At 35.3% G+C, this 20,294-nt stretch overlaps 1 protein-coding gene across 2 annotated transcripts; it reads left to right on the forward strand.

The window, feature by feature from the left end:
* The first annotated feature begins 2,659 nt into the window (after nt 1-2,659).
* LOC123679810 (cytochrome P450 6k1-like) lies at nt 2,660-8,221 on the forward strand. 2 transcript variants are annotated; one of them, XR_006747436.1, is made up of 6 exons: nt 2,674-2,821; nt 3,477-4,345; nt 5,884-6,096; nt 6,149-6,394; nt 6,820-7,282; nt 7,804-8,221. XR_006747436.1 is itself a non-coding variant. In XM_045617303.1 (5 exons), exons 2-5 carry the CDS (start codon nt 3,487-3,489, stop codon nt 6,987-6,989), a joined length of 1,488 nt encoding a protein of 495 aa, XP_045473259.1. In that variant the 5' UTR covers nt 2,660-2,821; nt 3,477-3,486; the 3' UTR covers nt 6,990-7,562. The 2 variants fall into 2 exon arrangements, 1 of the variants encoding a protein (XP_045473259.1); XM_045617303.1 differs by lacking the exon at nt 7,804-8,221 and having other exon boundaries at nt 2,660-2,821; nt 6,820-7,562.
* The last annotated feature ends 12,073 nt before the right edge of the window (nt 8,222-20,294 follow it).

Below are 20,294 nucleotides of genomic sequence, written 5' to 3' on the forward strand. Positions count from 1 at the left end.
ATAAAGGGTTTTCCAATAAGATGGTTGATTTTGAAGAGCTCGCTATCTGGGCAGCTGTCATCTTTTGAAAATTGACAAGTGAAAACTATGCTTGCAACTATTTGATGTAGAATATTCATACATGAATTAAGACTGTAATCAGGTAAATACATAATTTTTACAGAAGTTCTATAACACAATTTATAGAAACACCAATTGACGCAGTTTACTACATGGCGTACATTTTTGCTTACGCCGGTTTTTCCGAAATTCGAGAATTTATTGTAAAAAAACTGGTTATCTTTCTCCCATCTTTCGGCAGAGTACGAATCCCGCGTTGAAAAAACTGATCATCTTTTGAAGTGATCCAGGAATCGATCCAATTTCTTTTTTCCTCATAAGGCCGGAAGTGCTGGTCAGCCAGGCCATGTGATATTGATCGAAACAAGTGATAGTCCGAGGGAGCAACGTCTATAGAATACGGAGGGTGGGATAGGACTTTCCATTTCAATACTTCTACGAATAACCTTGGAAACGTGAATATTCGGTTTGACCATCGACGTGGAAGTATGGCCGGGGTAAACCCATGATTTTCTGCGCTAAGAATCATTGTAATGAACACATTCATCGTCTCGAGTCACAATGCGGGGTAGAAATCCCTTTCGTCTTTGCCTTGCAAGCAGCTGTTCATAAGCAAACAAATGCTGTTCAACTTATCTCGGCTTCAACTCGTACGGTACTCAATTTCCTAGTTTCTGAACCATTTCTACGATTTAAGGCGTTTTGAAAGAACTTGTTGCGTCACTCCAAATGATCCTGCCAATTATTGTTGCGTTTGACACGAGTCTTGATCAAGTAATGCCTCCAATTCTGCATCTACAAAAACCTTCTCTATTCCACCACCATGCTGGGCTTCGTCATGGAAATCACCATTCTTGAAGCGTTGAAACCATTCTCGGCACGTTTTTTCACTCTCCAAAAGTATTTCAGAGAATTCGATGAGCCTCAGCCACAGATTTCTTCATATCAAAGCAGAAAATTAAAACCTCTCTCAAATGACGAGAATTTGTCTCGTAAGCTGGTATGTTCAATGGAGAATAACTTCATGATGCAGACACAAATCGAGTAATATTTCGATTGAGTTATGTTTAGAAATACCTAAGCCTATTGTATGACATTTACAATCTATTCATTTTGAAGAACGGCGGAAGCAAAGTTGTACATCTTATACATTTTTCACACATACTGCGCAAATATTTATCAACACGGTGTGCGGAAAAGTAAAACTCCCATATGAAATGTGATGATGATATAAGGCTGAGGAATTTTTTTTTATGAATTTCGGCATCGACTGCTAAGATCGTTAGCCGTTTACAATTGATATATACATGCCAAATGTAGAGAAATATAAAAAAAATGAAAATATAGACGACACCACAAAAATATAAATGAAACAATACAAATATATAGGCCATTCGGCTGATAACGTTTTCCATCGTTAATGCAATGACTTTTTCTTCACAATAAAATGATTTCTCTCAAAATATACCCCATTTTTCAATATCAAAAAGAAACCTCTTATTGGAAAACCCTTTATTTCGAGGTTAACAATACTTCCCTCCAATGTGTTGTTGCAATAATGTGCATCAATACTCGTACAGTCACTCAGATCCTTTGTGCCAATCTAGCTCATCCCTAATAATTCTCTAAGCCTAGTCATAAAACGATATCAGGACGTGGATATTAAATATAACGATAGTTAGGTTATAAGTTGTCGATCCCAATATGGCGCTCACCGAATGGACACGTCCGCCACCATGGACTTTATACTGGTCCTGAATGAGAGTTTACGGCACTGTATCGCTATTACTGCCCCCTGTATGGCTTTCGTTACGATACAATTGTCAAATCTAACCTGATGGACAGCAACAGTACGTGCAATGGTTCTGGTATTAAATGAAACATGTTTTATCTATCTCGAAAATGATAACCGTTGATTTGAATGTCTGGCGGCTTGAATATCCATTCATTTTGAGGCCAACGCTGATTTGTTCGTTGTTTATAAGTCCTAGCGAAGAGTTGAATCAGCTGGATTTTTGCATTTTAGAATGTGCAAAAAAATCCTGTGGATAAGTTTTCGAAGATCAATGCTAGCTTTTGAGCATGTCCTATAAATTCGATGGTCTAAAGAGTTCTGAGATGAAATTTGGTGAAGAGATCTATAAAACCTAAGAAAGAGTCCTGATGAAGTTTCAATAAAGATTCGAAACGTTGGCAAATTTAATAAAGGTTTTTTATTCTTTTTTGCTGTTCACCGGTCCTCAAGCTGTGATTACCTTTCAAAATTTCAATATTAGGAAGTCATCAAAGGAAATTTCTACGTGATATGTTATTTATGTATGTGAATTTTGTAATGAATTCCTTAATTCATGTGTTGAAAATGAAAATGTATTAATGTAGCATATCTCAAACAACAGATCTGAAAGACAAAAAAAAATAGGTGGGCTATTTCGAATTCTGCACCCAAAAATAAACCAGAAACATTTCAAACAAAAAAACAACTAAGTGTCTGTTTCCCACTATAATATTATGCACTCATTATTTAAATTGCTGTTATCGCGTAAAAATATGAATATAATATTATATAAAGATAGATAGTTAGAATTAGATCTCAAATACTATTGACAGTGGCAGATCAATTTATTATTGAATGAGGAAATGTTTCGGAACTTTCAACTGATTTGCATTCGTAAATGTTAAAGGTTATCAATTCTTAATAACCACTTAACATACTTCATATTATAAATTGCATAGTTTTGTGCAGTGTCTATGAAGCATTACGGTAAGTGAAGAAAATATATTTTTTCTCCAATTGACAAAAAATATTGATTTTGCAGACACATGTCAATCAACAAGCTATAACTTTTCCTGTCTAGGCAGCAAATTGATAATTCTCAATGCGAATGAAACATTCGACATTTTCTGACAATCAATATTTTTGCCACCTTCCTTATTCTTGTAGGAGTAAGCACTTCTAAGTAGCCATCACTGTCCATAATATAAATATATCCGATATTCACCAACAAACTGTCATATAGTTGTCAAAATTTAATTATCATGGACATATACATTTCCATATCAACCAACTATTCCAACAATTGCGATTTCCATCCAATTTTGTTTTAATTTATCACTACAGGAAAAATAACAAGACTGTGGTAATTGTAATAATTTACCAATACAACATCCTACATGTATCATTATAAACAATCAATGAAAATTCATATGTTCAATTCGGAAGCAAAGTAGATTGACTGCCTTGGCTGAATTCCTTTGAACTAATAGCTGCTGCAGTCAATCTACTACTTTGCTGTATAGTACCTAAAACAAATAACTATTATATAAATAATAATAAATAAATACATAAATATATGTTCATTCCCAAATAAATCAACAATTACATAAATAACTAATAACTAATTTATAGATTTCCGCAGGTTATCCACAATGATATGGTTGATTTTATTGGTGACTATTCTCATCTTATTTTATATCTACACCTTCAGATCCTTCAAATACTGGGAAACTAGAAATGTCTATTATGAAAAACCTGTTCCTATTTTTGGAAATTTCTATGATGTGGCAATTCGTAAGAGGCATATGGGTGACGTATTGAAAGAAATACATTTGAAGTTGGATGACAATGTACCATACTTCGGTGTTTACATCTTTCATGCTCCAAATCTTGTGGTTAGAACGAAGGAGATGATCAAAGAAGTCCTCATCAAAAACTTCACCTCATTTCCTAATAGAATGGACTACACAAATGAAGTTGTGGATCCACTGTCCTCCTATGATCTCTTCTCGATGAAAGAAGACCTATGGAAATTCACTAGAACGAAGCTAAGTCCAGCATTCTCTTCTGGCAAAATTAAAATGATGGGCCCATTGATGAAAGAAGTGACTGACCAGTTGGAAAATCTGCTAGAATCTTCAAACGGACAAGAAGTTGATGTACGTGATCTAGCGAAGAGATATCTTGTGGACATCATTTCAACTTGTGCCTTTGGCATTAATGCTGAAAGTCTAAAAGATCAAAATTCACAAATCAAGGTTATGGCGAATCAAATGTTGGATCAAAGAGGATTCGTTAGAAGTTTCGCTGTGTTCGCTTGGTTCTTCTGTCCATTGCTCGTTGATATCTTCAGACTACCGTTTGTTGAGAAAGAATCCTCAGATTTTTTGGTAGACGTATTCTTGTCGTCTTACAAGGAAAGAAAGAAGTTGAATATAAAAAGAAACGACTTCATCGATCTGTTGCACGAGGTGATTGGTAAAAAAGACCAAAATGATCTAATAGTTTTCGGTGAGTAACCAAATTCTAGTCTGAACAGAAATCATATTTTAAGCGCTCATTTCCTTAACAATTCGCTCTATCATTTTGCCACATTGTAGATAATGCTCGAATTTTAAGCTGGGAATTATCACAAACAATAAGGTTTGAGTGTCCAACTACAGATTTGTCTGAAGAAACTCTCAGCGTAGGTTAGGATCTCGAATGGCATAATTAACTTTGTTAATGAAAACAAATAAGTACACAATATTTCCGTGACAAATACATTCAAACTATGAGTCATATTTATGTTCATCGGTTCCGAACCATAGAAAATTCAAGAAGAATATCAAACAAATATTACCAATATTTCCGTGGCTACAGAACCGGAGGAGTTGAGATTATCAAGGTTATTTGAAAGAACAATTTTAAGCTCCATGCAAACATCAGAGCCATAGAAGAAAATTGAAAAATAAATACCCAACATTTTTGTGACTACAGATCCGAATAAGATGAGATTTTGCGTGGTTATTTAGAATAACAATTTCAACTTTAGTGTTCATAGCGTTATCAGAACAATAGAACTTTTAAGCACAATATCTAAAAAAAAAGTGACAGTAGATCCTAAAGATTTTATGTTGATAATGTCATCAGAATCATAGAAAACTCTAGCAAAATATTGAATCAAAGGGGGGGAAACGGAAACCAAGAGTTTGTGAGCACTTATACATTCATGCGCCAATTGCAGCCTTGGCAACATCTTCGCTTCCTCCAAATACTAAGCATGATCTTAGAACCGTGAATATTCGGTTTGGCCGTCGATGTGGATGCATGGCCGGGAAATCCCCATGATTTTTTGCTCTTGGAATTATTCTTATGAACCTATTCTTGGTCCCTAGTCACAATGCGATGAAGAAATCCCTTCCATCTTCCGCTTGCAAGCAGTTGTGCAAAAGCAAACAAACGCCGCTCAACATATCTGAGCTTCAACTCGTACGGCACCCAATTTCCTTGTTTCTCAATCATTCCCATGACTTTCAGGCATTTTGAAATGGCTTATCGCGTCACTCCCAATGATCCTGTCAATTCTGGTTGCATTTGACACGAGTCTTGATCGAGTAAAGCCTTCAAATCTGCATCTTCTAAAACCTTCTCTCTTTCACCGCCATGCTGGTCTTTGACGTCGAAATCACCCTTCTTGAAGCGTTGAAACCACTCTCGGCACGTTCTTTCACTGATAGCGGCCTCACCATAAGTATTTGAGAGCATTCGATGAGCCTCAGCAGCAGATTTTTTGATATCAAACCAGAAAATTAAAACCTCCCACAAATGTCGAGATTTTGGCTGGTAAGCTGACATGTTTAATCGAGAATAACTTTATGATGCAACAAAAATCGATTAATATTTCAATCTACTTTCCATTTATTTCGAATACGACTTACCGATACAGCAGTCTATTGCAAAATGGCGGAAGCAAAGTTGTACACTACATATACAATTATGTGGTCTCCGAGATCTCTATTGTCACGTGAATAAAGGAAAAACTCCTAATTTCTTTATTTGAATTCCAGATGAGATCAAAATGTCTGCACAAGCAATGGCTTTCTTCAATGCAGGTACCGATACTACATCAATTCTTCTTACGTTATGTCTATACGAAATGGCTATGAATTTACATATACAAGAAAAACTCAGAAATGAAATAAGAGACTCTATTGATCCGACTGGGTCCATATCATATGAAACTTTACTGTCAATGGAGTACTTAGATTTGGTGACCAAAGGTAACACAATACCAAATACCAATTCTTGAGAGATACAATTCTATATTTTCAGAAACCCTTCGCAAATATCCTTTCCTTCAACTTCTCCAGAGGTACTGTGTGAAAGACCATACCTTCGAAACTGGATTGACTATCAAGAAAGGACAGAGAGTTTTAATTCCAACACTTGCTCTTCATCATGACCCTAAATATTATCCCAATCCTGAAGAATTCAATCCGGAAAGAATTAGAGGAGACAGAATCAAAGATTTGCAATATGTTTTCCTTCCATTTGGAGAAGGGCCAAGGAAATGTATAGGTAACTGAAAAAACTGATGATTTAGTTTATTTCTCATTAATATTTGATAAGGAAAATATAAATCGATCAATTTTTGATTCCGGAAAAAGTATCTCCTAGAGCGGGACTCGAACTCACATCCCCTTAATAACCAGTTCAGTGCTCTCACCAAAAGGTACCCTACAAACTACATAGTTTGTAAGGGATACTACTACTTACATTTAATTCCGGGAAAAGCGGTTCCTCGAAATGAGGTTGCAACTTTCAACTCTAGCTCGCTTGCTCAGTTGATGAGAGCACTGGACTGGTGATTCGGGAGTTACGGGTTCGAGTCCCGCTCAAGGAGGTACATTTTCCGGAATTAAAATTGTCCGTAAGCCATCATATATTATGCTTATCATAAATATGCGTAGTACATATTAAGATATAGTGACTTTTATTTTCAGGTGAAAAATTCGGTCTTATATCATTCAAATTAGGATTATCAATGATTTTGAAGAACTTCGAAGTACTTCCTGGACCTCAAACAGAAATTCCTTTAAAATTCGAGAAGGCTGCATTTTTCACTACCCCAGAGAGCGCTGAGATCATGCTTACCATCAGAAGAGTTGATTGAGTTACCAGTTGCTAATAATTTGCACTTTTCTTCAAAAAAATTAGCAATGATAACCAACATACGATCGCAGGTCACAAGGATCTTCACAATGACAGCTGCCTCACTATATTAATATAAAAACTACAATTTTGAAATTTTCCTCAGGGCCGTTGCTAGGAGGTAGGTAGAATAGGTAGAGCCCAGAAACATAGGACGCCAAAATTCAGGAGCGGAATTTCAAACTTGACCAACAAGAACACATGTATAGAAATTCCAAGAACCTAATGAGAATATAATTCAGTCAGAAACAACAGGTATGCATACAGATAAATTTCACATAGAAAACTATCAAAGGTGCCGCATTATGAATTATACTCATGAATATCTCAGATGACGCGTAATCTGCCTTTTTTTTAGAAGTTATTAACGCTAAAACTCATGCACTCATGCACCTTGTCGGCCTTTTCATTGATGAACTTTTCTTCCGTTCTTGGGAGGCTTCTTGATATTTCAAACATAATTTTCTTTCTCCAAAATATTGGAGAAACGATTGCATATCATCATTTCTATCTCATCATTCCAAATAAATATAATGAGTGTTTTCATTTCATGTCACATTCATTTATATTATTTTTTATTTTTTAAACATTTCATGTACATGCAAAGTGTATTCTCACTTTTTACTTTTCTCTTTGAAATTGAAGAATTAAATTTTTTTGTTCAGGTATGAAATTATTGGTTTTTTGTTAACGAAATTTATCCTATGTTTTTATCAGCATTTTCAAAGAAATGCCTTCAATCTTTTCATCTTCATTCATCAATTTTTTTGATTCAGGAGAGTTCACTTGGATCTCTGCCTAGGGCTACAGTTTGGCTAGCGACGGCTCTGATTGGTTATTAAACATCGCAAAACCTACACAAAATAATTTTGTGATTTTCAACTTCATATCACAGGCTCAGCTTAAATCATGAATTCCTGAACGTTATGAATAAAATTAGCTGAAAAAACATGAATCAATATCAAATGGAAAATCATCCTACACAATGGATGCATTTTGGAAAAGCCATTTTGAATGGTGTGTCTTTGGATGTACCTAATATTTGTGATATACTCAAGTGTCGACTTGTAGATCCATATTTTGTCAGATTTTAAACATATTTTACTTTGTGACCTCCTTTTTACGCCCCTTATTGAAGGGTTCGAATTAGGCACATCTGTATTTTTCTGTGAATAAAGATCATTCATTCAAAAATGTTCGATTTCACAATTCACCTACAAATATAAATCCTTATGACATTCCAGCTTAACAAATTCCTTATTACCATACGCCAGAGGATATACCAAATGAACTCTCTAGGCTACGCAAACGCCTATAATGACCTAACATCAAACTATGATAGCTCTAGGATCACCCTGCAATCAGACTGATGCGCCATCATTCAGGCCTCGTAGAAACCATCTACGTCACGTGATGTGCTCCCTGCGCCTGGTAATTGCTTCCGGGATTAGCAGGACGGTTATTGCTTCTGCGGTTCCTCTATAACTCATATCTATCTCATATTATACTGTTATTTCGTATTAGATACCGATCTAATTTATTCCAATTCCACCAGTTCGAAATTGTGAGGCCGATTCTGAACGACGACGCGGTGGAGGTTTTGGAGAATGCGATGAGGAGGTTGGTTTTTGGAGAAATGAAGGGATTTCTGGGTATGGGAATCAGAAATCTTGAGATAGGTTGAGATGTGAACAAGTACTGTAAAATTTCTATAGTTTACAGTCAAACTCTAAGTCGCAGTATAATAAATGAGAAAAGCGTTGACGTTAAGAAGGATAACCACCACGTGGCGTTTTGTGTATAAGTCAAACCTTAGGTACCCATTCATTTCCTCTCTGGCGCTCCTGCGATGACCAAAGTTTGTACGGTGTACGAGTTGTACATTCACTTCATCTTCCTTCTTTTTTCGAAGAAACAGTAGCATTTAAGTAGAGGGTAGCACTGTATGTCGGTTTGTGATGATTTTTTGTAGGTTTTTTTTTCACGAATATTTTAAAAATATATCAGTGCTTTGTACATTGAACATATCAATTCTCCTGCGAAAACCGAAAAGTTACCAACATTTTTTATTCATGTGAAAATCCCATAAAAATCGGTGGCTGTAATAGGAAAAATCTATAATTTCGTTTCGAACTGAGCAGTCATGTGGTGGTATATTCTCTCAAGCTTCAAGGAGTTTATGAACGATCGTTCATTCATTCGCCAATTGTGTCTTTGAATACCATAGAACTATATGTAGGTAAAGAGTGTTTTTTTTAGAGCTATAGAACTTTAAATTACAATAAAACAACGATGGATTATTCGATTGACATGAATTTTATTTATCCGCGAGATAATCTTGTTGCATTACATTTCAAATATGATTTCTGGCATATGACCACCACGGCTGGCTCCGATGTAGTCTAATCTGGACGTCCAATTTTCGATGACTTTTTCCAACATTTGTGGCCGTATATCGGCAATAACACGGCGAATGTTGTCTTCCAAATGGTCAAGGGTTTGTGGCTTATCCGTATAGACCAATGACTTTACATAGCTCTACAGAAAGTAGTCTAGCGGTGTTAAATCACAAGATCTTGGAGGCCAATTCACAGGTCCAAAACGTGAAATTAGGCGGTCACCAAACGTGTCTTTCAATAAATCGATTGTGGCACGAGCTGTGTGACATGTTGCGCCGTCTTGTTGAAACCACAGCTCCTGGACATCATGGTTGTTCAATTCAGGAATGAAAAAGTTAGTAATCATGGCTCTATACCGATCACCATTGACTGTGACGTTCTGGCCATCATCGTTTTTGAAGAAGTATGGACCAATGATTCCACCAGCCCATAAAGCGCACCAAACAGTCAGTTTTTCTGGATGTAACGGTGTTTCGACATACACTTGAGAATTAGCTTCACTCCAAATGCGGCAGTTCTGTTTGTTGACGTAGCCATTCAACCAGAAGTGCGCTTCATCGCTAAACAAAATAAAATGGAAGTAGTGCGCGATAGGTACGTATTCCGCACAGAACCATTATTTTCGAAATAAAATTGCACTATTTACAAGCGTTGTTCAGGCGCGAGTCTATTCATGATGAATTGGCAAACCAAACTGAGAATAAATCACTTGACACTTGACAGCTGTGAATAGGTCGTCATCTTGAACAGTAATGCCAACTGAAAGTTATATACCTCGAAAAAAAACACCCGTTAGTATATTACTGATTATAGGAATTCAGAGTAGAAGTGGGGGTAAGCATCCTAAAATTGTCTTTGTAAGATTTCTATTCAAATGATGAAAATTTTGAGTGTACACTGTTGAATGATAAATAAGGTGGATAAGTTTCAAGAAAACTACTCGTAATCAATAACTTTTTAGATTGAATCGGCCTCATAGATGAAATTGTTATCTAGAAAAAATTCAGATAAATCCTTCAATTGTTAAAATACTTCCAGAGATCATTGAGTCAAAATAACAGAATCATTCGTTTGTTGAATGTAAGATATTAAGTTTTATGGTGTTATAAATCGAAAAGTTCAAAGTCACTTTCTTCCTGGTCCAATTATACCCCAAGGTGAAATCAAGGTTCGATTTATATCGAAAGGGTGGGAGAATATTTCTCCATTATCTCTTTTAACTTTTAGAGTCCTTCTCAAGAGTTCCAATATTGATCACAGTAGTCATGCTATCAAACATTCTTCAAGAAATATATTGCATATAATAATTAATGATTTAAATAAAAAACCTGAGACTGAATTCCATAATCAAATACAATTCGGAATAATTACGAGTTGAATTCAAATAATAAAAATCTAGAGTGTTGAGTCCAGTATATTTTGAAAACCAGCGCATTCACCATTTCACGTTATTTCCAAATTTTGGAGACTTGAGTATATTTGGGAAAAAAAGAAAAGATCTTAGGGCTTTTTGATAGGAATAATTATTGAATGATTCTGGAAATCCACCTATCTGAATTCATTTTTCACAAAATTAAAAATATTGAATTCATTCGGACCTCACTTATTGGAAATCATAGAATAATAAACATAGAAGGAGTATACGCAATTTTTACATATCCCCAACATAGTTAGGTTACGTTGTCGTATTGTGATATATTTTCAAATCCACCATTCTACTATATCGTAATGTATGTAGGCTTGGTTAATCGATCGTCTAGAGGTATGATTCGATTACCTGGCCTTTCGTCTTTTTCTCCGTGACTTTGTTGGATTTGTAATAATTAAACTCTTTTGAATTATTTACATCTATTTACAAAGCCACAATTATACAGTACAAACTCAGTATTGAGAAGATCTTAATTACGTCTTAATTACAAGTTTCTCACTAAGGTACTGAATTTCGTCTTCAACTCGTTTGTTGATTACTCGAAACGTCTTGGATTATCACGTCTTCGTCGTACTTCAAGTTTTAGGTCGTCTCGTCTTTAACTTGTTCGCGACTCGTCTTAATCTAGTCCACGAAACGTCTTTTCGTCTTACGTCTTAAGTTGACCGCCCGAACTTGACTCGTCTTCGACTTAAGTTAAACTGTGTCGTCTGTACCCGTCTTCGGTTTAATTTGAACTGTGCTCTCTGTCGATTGGAACTACCCTCTCTCGAATATAGACCTCCCTTCTCTCGGTTTGACCACACCCTTAGGGGAAGGTACCATTCCTTAGTCCAATAAGGGCTTTTGCGGTACCGCCCCAAAGATCTTCGCGGATTCCTGGAAATCGAATATTCTACAAGGACTAGAACCTGAGAAACAGATGTAACACATCTGGTACAACCGTCTTGTTCTAGAACTTTCCCAACCCCAGTAAATCTCTTAAGTTTTACAACCGACATGACACATTCTTCGACACCCCGAAGAATTACACATCCTTTCTACATTATGTACAATAACAATTCGTTCCCTGTAAATCGATTGAAACTGTCATGCCCTCGACACTAAAAGAAACTAATAGGTCTCCAAGCATCCGGTTGACCATCTCAATTCGTTACAGGAAATAATACCTGGATCCTACATGTATGTGTATTATATTGAATGAACTATATTTTTATTTGAGTGATTCCCGATTAAACATGCAAATTTGAATATTTGAAACCCGATTTTTTTTGTTATTATCGAATTTATAATAAGCAGAATATTTATTATTTGCTGTATCTACCATTCTACCTGCTGAAATCCAAGGTTCGGCAACTTTTGCTCTCCTAGTGTCATCAGTTGTTTCACTTCGTTTGACGCCCTTGAAGTTTGTTTTCTGAATTTCTGATATATTTAGATATTTATTTAAATAAACTTGGAGTTAATATGAAAGGTTGATTCACCATGGGACATAAGAAGTGCGTTCTTTGTGGAGAAATTCGCGAATTGAGTGAAATATCATATCAGTGATATGTTTTCATTCCCGCGCGCTTCATGTCAAATTTGATAGTTCATGTTGGGGACAAAATTTGCTTACTGAAAAAACCATATGCTCTCTCTTTCTATGTTTATAACTCTGAGGTGGAAATACATTATAAATAAATGAAACCAAAGTAAAATAAATTAAATAAAAACAGATTGAAATGAATAGAATGAAAACAAATTGATTTCCATTCAGTGGCGACGCCAGCTTTCAAAAAAGAGGTGGCCAAGTGGCGGCCGAATTTTTTTTGGGGAGCCAAAGTAAAGCGAAATTTTAGTTCTACTTATCTTTTAGCCTCAGTATGTCAAATTTTAGGGGGGTGGGTAGCACAATAGCACAACGACGCCACTGTTTCCATTTGTGAAAATTATTTTGTTTTATTTCATTTATAATGAATTTCCCCCAAGTGAGGACCCAATCCATTGAATATTTATTAGAAGCAGATATTAGCGTGTTGGTCCGATGATATTTCAAACTTTTACTAAAAAGCAGAAAAAATGCACATTTGGTTCTATTCCAGTATCATTTCAAATCTTATTACAAAGTTTCTCTGAATGAAATTTATTGTTGCATTTTCCCAATTTGAATAAATAAAATGATGTTATAATAGTCTTACCAATAAAAAAATTTCTCTGTTTCCACACAGCACCGCACTGTATAAGGATGTAAGGGAACAGGGTAAAGGATTGAAATGGAACAAATGGGACTTATACAATGCAAACTGTCCTTCTAATGAACTATAATCTTAATATATTCAAAATGTCCGTGAATTAAACCAAAACCGTTATATTAAACACCGAAAACTTCATTCTATCAAACTTAATTATTTAATTTAATTATTTTGTAATATCATTATTCGAAATCTGAAGCTACCCTGGGTCATCGAACAGATCGCTGTTCAAGGATCATCCGCACATGAAGCTTGAACTTGCTCACGAAGTAGTCAAACACCAATAACAAAAAATTGTAGAAAACATATATTTTCAATATTCAAATACTACCGAACATTATAATAGGAGAAAAAAAAGAAATGTTCAATTCTAGGTTATGTTGTAATCATGGACATTAAACTTCTATGTGAAACTGGCACAGAGACGTGACGTAATCTCTTCGTTTCTTGTCCTCCAGATGAGGTGGAACTCATTTGCATTCAATCAGAAAGGACGTCGTCTCCAAGACCACTAGAATCGAAACTATCCCACAGTATATTAAATAAAGGTAATCGATTCGACTTGGAATCGAATGGAAGTTTTCGTAATAAATATTTCTGTTCGTATTTGGTATTTAGGTAGCGAAGCCGTAGCGAGGGTGTTGGGAGACCTTCCACAAGGGTAAAACAAGCCATTTGAATGCATAGTTGTCCGTCAGTCAGGGTGACATTACTGCCTCCGTGGCAACCCTCCTTCGAATAAGCCAATAAATTGTCATAAAACCGTCAGATCGGGTGATTTGACAGCTAGAGGGGTAATTAAAGTAAGAATTTATGGAGCACCTCGACGCTCGCATCTCGATGTGTATACAGCAACCCTCCGGTGGGTTGGGGGGGACGACGTTTTGTATTTTCCATTCTCTCCTCCTTTTCGTTTGGTTGTGTGTTCCACGTAGATAATAAGTGGATGCTCAGAGATGACTATCTTAATATCCTCGTAAATTTTCTATCTGAAGGGTGAACGGAGGTGAAAAACAGAATGATGGCGAGTTCGGCGATTCTGCAAGCTCGTGGCAGTTCCCTTCTGCGTTTTGCTTTATTATTTTCAATGAAATCATTCAAGGAAAGATAATTCAATTATTTGACACTATTTAAAAATCTCTATTCGATGGAAACAATTTAATATAAATATCAAAATTAACTGTTCACTATTTGATATATACATTTCGTCAAGAAAAACAATTCCAACTAACAAATATCGAAACAAACCAAAAGAAATATAAATCATCCAAATTTTACAATTGAGTACACGACTAGTACTTGGATAACTGAACAACATAATGACAGATGTACGTTTCGGGACTTGCATTTTTAATTCAATTTTTCCTAATCAGTATTTTATAATTCGAAAAAATCGCTGAATTTACAAACTCGCAACTTGTATTTCCTTTTCACAAACTTGCATTTGTAGGCTTAGTGTAAAACAACTTTCTCTGGTTCGATTTAGAGAGTTATCAATCTCCATAGGTAGACGTAGATCTTTTCTCTTACTCTTCTGCGAAATGGATATGCAAATCAACATTTACAATTGAAATAAGAATTTTAGAGAATTTAATTTAATATGTTTGTTGATGGTCACTCTAATCACTTCACTATTTGATATACCAACTGACAAATATTGAAACCAACCAAAAAAAAATGAAGAAAAATTCAAAATTGAGTAAACGGCTAATAAATTGAATAACTGAAATAACAGACGTGCGTTTCGGAAAATTTGTATTTTTAAAACAATTTTTTCTCCTCAATATCTTATAGTTAAAAAACTCTGAATTTACAAACTCACAACTTGTATATTCATTTCACAAACTTGCATTTGATAACACTGTAGGCTAACTGTAAAAAACTTTCTCTGGTTCAATTTACAGAGTGAGCAATCTCAATAGGAGGACGTAGATCTTCTCTCTTACTCTTTTCTGAAATAGATATGCAAATCAACATTCACAATTCAAATAAGAATTCCAGAAAATTTAATTCAATCATTTGATTGAAGATCACTCCAATCACTAAATGATTACTTCAAATTATAAAATTGTATAGAGGATTTCTCTCTAATTGTTTCTTCATTTGAACTTCCAGTTTTATAAAAAACAAAAAAATTTTTCTGCCAAAATATACTTCATAATATTCTTTCTATTTTCTGAATGCTCGATCCATTCTGAATTCGAATATGTTAATATACTGGTAGTTTTATATTTACTCCAAGCTATTCCATTCAGAATCATCCTGAGGAAATTCAGATTCCATATTCGGAAAATATATCTATGTTGTCTATGGTTTTATACCGTTCCTGTATTTCTCCATTGTTCATAAAGTTTATGAAAAAACTTTATATGTATGCGGAATATTTTATCGATCTGAATGCATTGTCGATAAGTCCTGCCTTGCCAAACTGCTTTTTTGTTGTTTTTGATATATATTTCCAAAATATCACATATTTCTTCAAGAGTAAACTGATTGAGGGCTTTGAATAAAAATTCAGTATTCATATTTTAGCTTTCAACATAATCGAGATTGAAAACTCCAAAATTTGACAGTCAAATATTTATTTAACCACAGACAACATGGATATATTTTGCGAATATGAAATCTGAATTTCCTCAGGTTGATCTTGAATGAAATTGCTTGAAATAAATAAAAAATTACAACTATATTTGCATATTCGGATTCAGAATCGATTGGACATTCAGAAATATGGGAAAATATTACGATGTATATTTTGCAAGAAAAAATTTTCCGTTTTCTAGAAAACCGAAAGTTCAAATGAAGAAATGAGTGGAGATAAATTATTTCTATACCTTTTTATTTTGAAAACCAGTTAAAATTGAAAAAGAATTTATGTTGGAAAAACGGTTGTTCCTCGATAAATTTCCGTGCCTTGGTTCGATAGATCTTCCGCAAACATACACTAACTGACAAAGAAACTGCAACACCCAGAAGGAGCTATCTAAATTTCAATTTTTTTTGGTGAAACATTGATATTATAGCAACTCAATCACTTGAGTTGGGAGAAAAAAATCGTGAAGGTTTTTTCATATAAACAATTTTTGTTACTCAAATATTGTAGTCGTTTTTTAAATTTTACAACAAACCAGCTGTTCGAGGAGATCCAAAATCGATCTTTAGTTGTTGTTGAAATGCCTGGAGCACGTGTACGCGGAATTTATCGCCAACTAAGTGAATTTGGTAAAAGAGGTCGAATTATTGATCTACGGGAGGCGGGGTTGTCGAGAAATCGCTAACCGTACGAACAGAAATTCAACTACTTTTATGAGATGTTGTCAAGCGTGGTTTAATAATGCCCTAAATTGAAGAACAGTAGGCACCGGACGTCGAAGGGGCACAAATGAAGTTCAAGCTCGACGTTATCTTCAAGAAATAGTGGAGCCATATGTTCTCTCTCACCTTAACCGGTTCGAGAATCCAATATTTCAGCAAGATAATGCCCAACCTCATGTTGCCAGAGTTAGTTTACACTTTTTCAAAGCGACCCATGTGAATCTCTTGCCATGACCGCCCAGATCCCCCGATCTTTCGCCCATAGAGCATGTTTGGGACATCATGGGTAGAAAGCTTGGAAATTTACTCCAGCTCCCACGGACCTTGGCGGCTCTGAGACATGAAGGTAGCTTGGGATAGTATCCCTCAAGAAGAAATAGACCCATATTATTGCATCAATGCCGAGACGTGTTGGGGAGTGTATAGAATATCGCGGTGGACAAACATATCATTAACAAATTGAAAAAAAAATTGTGAACCCTTTCAAGAAATTTCAATCATATACTCCTCGCTATACTATCTATGTTTTACCAAAAAAAAATCAAAATTTAAACAGCTTCTGGGTGTTGCAGTTTCTTTGTCAGTTAGTATATTTGGATTGCCCGTGCAAAATACTATCATTGTGATGAGACACTTTTCAATATTGCTCAAAGAATAAGCCACAAAATCCAGTGACCCGCTTGTCGCCGACTGAGGCGTATTGATAAATTAAATGGACTGTATGAAAAACAAATGAAAGAATGAAAAGAAGTCCAGTATCGGTTAAATTCACCTACCTTTATAAATGTTTTGTAAATGACCTTGAGGGCACAATCCTGATCACTTATAACGTAGAAATAACTCGTTATTTTAGAACTTTCATATTTTTTGGCAGCACACCGAAAACCAAAACAGAAATTCTCCATTAATTTCTCCACATGTGTTCGCTGCAGGTATGATATGAAATTTGACCAACAACGTGCGCGCAAAAATTGAAATAAACTTGAATTTGTCCAAAAAACATTCTCATTCTACGAAACTGAAATTAACTAAAAACAATCGCAAGGAAAATTGAAATAAAAAATGAATAAAGTATAAAATATACATATTTAGGTACTTTGAACCTAAACACCGCTTACGTGAAACAACCTGTACAAGTCGAAGATTCAGCCTGTACAGTCAATCCGTGAATCTCTAATTTCGGGACACCCTAGGAAGGACCACGTCAAGCAATTGATAGAAGGATTTTTAGGAGAAGAAATTTCAAAAGTGATTTTAATTTACTTATTCAAATGACTTTTAAAATTTCTCCAAAACATTTTTCTACCAATTTCAAGACGTCGTCCACCCTCAAACCCCTAGATTTCCTCCCCATAAATCTCCCACACCTCCAATCCGTAATAGAAAAATCCCGATGCATAGAATGCAATATCAGTCCGCAGCATCTTTCTGGTATCCTTGTCTGAAGGCGGCCATTGCCAGCATCCCATCCAGGGAAATGGGCCATTACATCCGTCGGGCCATTCTTCTGATTCACGGCCACCTTGTGACACGGCTCCATCAGACTCGCCTCATTTCTATGCTAATCCTGCTCTGGCTGGAAGCAAACCTCCACCCTCTCCTCTCCCTCCTAGTTTTCCAGCTCTTCGCGAGTTTCCATTCGGTGAGATAAAAGTCCTCCCGGCAAGTTTATTTCGGAATTGTGCCAACGTATAAACAAATTGAACGGTGAGAACGTGGCTTGTTTAGTATGGATACAGGGTGAGAATGATAATTGTTTTCAATTATACAGGTGTAATAGTTACAGCAACGCTATCAGATCGAGTAGAATTCTATGAAAGACTTCATTTTGGGAAACTCTTTGCATCAACAATTTGGTCCAATGGTTTCAAGACATATCTTGACGTTAGTATGGTTTTGTGTGCTAATCTATGGCACAAGAAGAGTTTTAGTTATTTTCACTAGTAACATCCCTAGAACATAATATTATGACAATCGTAAGTTCGTTACTCGAACTTGAGAAATTATGACATCATAACATTATGAGGCATTTGAACTACCAAATGATATGATATATGATAATCTGCTTCTAATAAATATTTAATGGATTCGGTCCTTGCTTGAGGGAAATTCATTATAATTGAAATAAAACAACATAATTGGCACGAATGATTGTGAAAATTTCTTTGTTTTTATTCTATTAATTTTACTTCAATTTATTTTATTTTGGTTTTATTTATGTCTAATAACGAATTTCCACCTCAGAGTAATAAAGTTATAGGGAGCATATGTCTTTTTCAGTAAACAAATTTTGTCCCCAACATGAGCTATCAAATTTGACATGAATCGCGCGGAAATGAAAACATATCAGTGATACGACATTTCACTCAATTCGCGAGTTTCTCCACAAAGAACGCACTTCTTATGTCCCATAGTGAATCAACGTTTCCTATTAACTCAAAATATATTGAAATGAATACCTAGATATATCAGAAATTCTGAAAACAATCTGAAGCGCGCCAAGCGACTTGAAACAACCGATGGCACTAGGAGAGCAATCTTTTGCTCTAACGCTTGGCATCTTTGCCAAGCGTTGGATTTCAGCAGGTAGATACAGAAAATCATAAATATTCAGCTCATTATAACTTTCGACAATTATGAAAAATGTCGGATTCCAAATATTCAAATTTGAATATTCAATCGGGAATCACCCGAATAAATATATTTCATTCAATATAATATACATTCATAATGATATAGTAAAATTGTGGATTTGAAAATATATCACAATCCGACAACGTAATCTCACCTCCAATATTTAATAGATTCAGTCTTTACTTGATGGAAATTCATATTAATTTGATAAAAATGAATACATTTTTCTCAGATCAGTGTTTATCTTTATAAAATTTCTTGGATCGATCAGAGATATACGCCAATATGCTTTATGCGTTTACTTTACACCAATAACGTTCCTATTATATCAAGTCAAAAACATACAGTGAAGGCGATTATAGCACATGCTCAAAATGATGTCCGTTCACTTCAATAATAACTTCTCGAATTCAGAAAAATATTACCTTTACATTTACTCATGTTATGCAATAATCAAAATATATTTTTCATTGTTCTTTTTATCATGGACTCAATTTTCTCCATTTAGAACTATGAATTTCCTTCCATGTTTAGCATTGCTTTCCCAACAATGCAATCTATTCTATTTCAAGCGCCATGGCCCCAAGCTAATTAGTAGTGAAATCGCTGTTCTGGCAGTGAACAGACCGTCATTTCCTCAGTTTTCCTGATGTCCTGCGAAACAAAGATGGCGCTTGATGTCCACGGATAATGTCCCGTCTCGTTTTCAGCTTTAGTGTCCTTTGAAGGGAGCATTACCCCGATTAAATTGCCTACTAAATTGGACCTATCTTGGCACCTTTATCTGTCTCCACATTTGGGGGTCCATAGCCCAGCTCTTGTTCGTTGAGTGTTCATATTATGTATTCGTCCAGATTGAGGGGAGAATTTCTTTGGAAAAACTTTTGAAGAAATAATTAATTTTGAGGAAAAATGATCCAAGCTTTGTGAACATCATTTTTCAATTGGGAATATAAGGAAAACCACCATGTAATTTAAAATTCTGTGACTAATCTGTTCTTTCTGCGGTTCTGCCACATCTTGTAAAGGGTGTTTTTTTAGAGCTATAGAACTTTAAATTGCAATAAAACCACGATGGATTATTCGATTGACATGAATTTTATTTATCCGCAATATAATCTTGTGGCATTACATTTTAAATATGATTTCTGACATATGACTGCCACGGCTGGCTCGGATGTTGTCCAATCTGGATGTCCAATTTTCGATGACTTTTTCCAACATTTGTGGCCGTATATCGGCAATAACACGGCGAA

Source organism: Harmonia axyridis, chromosome 5 (genome assembly GCF_914767665.1).
Source record: "Harmonia axyridis chromosome 5, icHarAxyr1.1, whole genome shotgun sequence".
Taxonomy (NCBI): domain Eukaryota; kingdom Metazoa; phylum Arthropoda; class Insecta; order Coleoptera; family Coccinellidae; genus Harmonia; species Harmonia axyridis.